The 2,593-nt window shown below is 41.8% G+C and overlaps 2 protein-coding genes across 2 annotated transcripts; both read right to left on the bottom strand.

The window, feature by feature from the left end:
- Nucleotides 1-1,136: 1,136 nt before the first annotated feature.
- On the bottom strand, nucleotides 1,137-1,556 carry LOC147435216 (uncharacterized). The gene has a single exon (XM_086487918.1). It carries the CDS (start codon nucleotides 1,554-1,556, stop codon nucleotides 1,137-1,139), a length of 420 nt encoding a protein of 139 aa, XP_086344044.1.
- A 154-nt stretch (nucleotides 1,557-1,710) lies between these two features.
- On the bottom strand, nucleotides 1,711-2,381 carry LOC147435215 (uncharacterized). The gene is made up of 2 exons (XM_086487706.1): nucleotides 1,902-2,381; nucleotides 1,711-1,773 (listed from the first exon to the last, which is right to left on the bottom strand). Exons 1-2 carry the CDS (start codon nucleotides 2,379-2,381, stop codon nucleotides 1,711-1,713), a joined length of 543 nt encoding a protein of 180 aa, XP_086343832.1.
- Nucleotides 2,382-2,593: the final 212 nt, after the last annotated feature.

The following is a 2,593-nucleotide window of genomic DNA, read 5'->3' as shown; positions in this document are numbered from 1 at the left end:
GGCAACCTTCAACAACATATACGAAGTTGAGCTTTGTGAATCCCACACAATTTCAACTGTAATATTCAAAAAATAATTTGTATAAGCAAAGACTTATCTTGCTAAGATCAAGCATCTCCTCTTCATGGTTGTTGTATATGCCAAAACCTCGATTGTGGTTATCTTTGAAACTCTTTTATAGTCATGCTCTCCGTAGTGCTCTGATACCATGTTGAACCGGAGGGAGAGAGCACAGGTAGATGAGAAGAGAGAGAGGAGACACCATCATATGCAAACCCCAAAGTGTGTCTACTGATCACATGAGATGTGTTTATATAGAGGGAACCAGGGTGCTATATATAGAGATACTATATAGCTCAACATGTTGAACTGGAGGGAGACACCATCATATGCAAACCCCAAAGTGTGTCTACTAAAACACGAGATGTGTTTATATACATGGAACTAAGGTGCTATATATAGAGATACTATATATATCTCAACAACCCCACTAAAATGAAGGTCCCTAACTATGGATGAAAAAACCCTTGGGGGCTCAAGGGAATAATCCACAGCTCTATATATACCCATCGTTATATTAAAATATTTTAAATATACATTTACAATGTTCAAAGGAGCTACATCACTGCTGTTTTACAATGTGCCCATTCAAGGGTTTTTACTATACAATTGAATTGATGCATATCTTTCAAAACCTTCAATATCTTTGATCAGCTTGTATATCTTTGCACCTCTATATACACTTCTTGATGTGACTTTCATCCTGTAAACAATATCAACTCAAGAAACATATCGAGACGTTCATGGAGCAAAAGATGTCGTGCGCACACTCACACACCCAGACAACTCAACACAACACAAGGAATTTACTTGAATTCCTCACCTCACTCACTACCACTCAAAAGATCCCTAACAGAACAACAACTCGTTAATGCATGTCAGGACACCTGAATAGCCACCAGGTTGCCCTCCATAGAACATACAGTAGCCTTTGTAAAAGAAAATCTTACCAGCTCTTTCAAGAAATGTGTGCTCTTGAAAACAGCCTACATCAACATTATTCCTTAGCAGCCAAGCATTGAAGGATAGGAGTTTAGAGGGATCCTTGATCCCTTTAACATTGAAGGTTGTGACAATCATTGAGGGGTATTAACAACAATCTGAGTATCCTCTTCTACTTCCTGCATATTCACTTCCAAATTAGCTTTAGGAGGATCTGTAGTCCTCTTTTGATGATAATCCTTCACCATAACTTCAACAGCCTCTAGGGTTTCTGGAGAGGGCATGTCTTGCAAGATGTCATAGACATTAGAAGAGGTGTATACAGAGGCCAAATTTCTTGGTTTGAAGGTCTTCCTGGCAGGGGGAGCCTGAAATCCTTCATAATCAACAGTTCTTTTCCCTTTGTCCCCTCCTCTAGGACCTTTTGAGGAAGAGGTACTTCTAGAATTGATGAGTGACCCAGGCAATCTAGCATAAGAGGGGGTTTTGGAACCAGCCAAAGGAACCACCGTCTGAGATGGAGTTGGTACAGGAGGGGTAGTAGGTTTACCCATGGGTTTGCCAAAAATTTGGCTCCTAGGTATCAAGTTCTTGCTCCCTGGATAGGAAGGGATCAGCTCTACTGTGCCTTCTTTCAATGTTGGACAGTTTTTGGAGAAATGGCCTAATTTTCCACAATGGAAACAAGAGTCTGCTAAATTCCCCCATTTAAGGTACAAGACCACATTGCCTACTTCTTCTAGTTCTATTTCCAAAGTGGATGGAAATTCTCTGTCAGTCTCCCACAAAATGCAAGCTTTATTACTATTAGGGCAGTTAATAGTCGGGCTAAATAGAACCTTCCCTAAGGAGACCACTATTTCAAAGATATAAGGCCACAAGTATGAGGGGAGATCTACCAGTTCTACCCACACAGGGAATTTACTCAATAACTCCTCCTTGATGGTCGTGATTGGCTGCCATTGCAACACATGGACTACTTGCCCACAGAGGATCACAGTAGAAGATGAAAGAAAGGATTTTTGATCCTCGGCCTTGAAGAAGAGCACCTCAAATAAGCCAGAACCAGAATAAAAGATTTTTTCCACCACTATTCTCTTAAAGCCATGGTCAATGAAGCCTGCAACCTCCCCAATGCTTGGGAGATTTCCAGTAAAGTAAAGAACTACAACCCTTGTTTGAAAGATGGTGACCTGATTCCAGACTTTAGAAGAGTTCAGAGATACCTTATGTTGTCCTTTGATAGATGGGTCAGCAGTGAGAGAGTCTTTAAGAGCAATGGACATCGCTAAGGGGTCAAACGGGACATTCTCACCACTCAACACAAAAGAAGATGCTTCACCATTAGGGTTTAGGAGGAACGCTTCGGGGAGGGACATGCATCAAGGGTCAAGAAGAGACTTGAAAGGATGAAGGCGAGACTCTGCTTCGAGGGCTAGGAGCTGCAGCAGTAACACGGCGAGGCTGATGGTAGAACAGAGGACCCTGCAGAACAGTGGAACCCGCTACCCCATTCTTCTCTCTCTCTCTCTCTCTCTCTCTCTCTCTCTCTCTTTGTTTTTTCCCCTTACCTGTCTCTTTTCTTCTTCTC

The sequence above is a fragment of the Adiantum capillus-veneris genome, chromosome 18, assembly GCF_014529385.1.
Source record: "Adiantum capillus-veneris isolate H3 chromosome 18, ASM1452938v2, whole genome shotgun sequence".
Lineage (NCBI taxonomy): Eukaryota > Viridiplantae > Streptophyta > Polypodiopsida > Polypodiales > Pteridaceae > Adiantum > Adiantum capillus-veneris.
The sequence above is the reverse complement of the archived record's forward strand: the minus strand, read 5'-3'. Positions and strand labels throughout refer to the sequence as shown.

Excerpts from the sequence above, each read along its gene's own strand:
- LOC147435215 (XM_086487706.1), bottom strand. The coding sequence starts at position 2,381 with ATGTCCCTCCCCGAAGCGTTCCTCCTAAACCCTAATGGTGAAGCATCT. Across the intron at positions 1,774-1,901 it reads TCCCTGTGTGGGTAGAACTG|AGAATTTCCATCCACTTTGG; the intron begins GTAGATCTCCCC and ends GGAGACTGACAG.
- LOC147435216 (XM_086487918.1), bottom strand. The coding sequence starts at position 1,556 with ATGGGTAAACCTACTACCCCTCCTGTACCAACTCCATCTCAGACGGTG.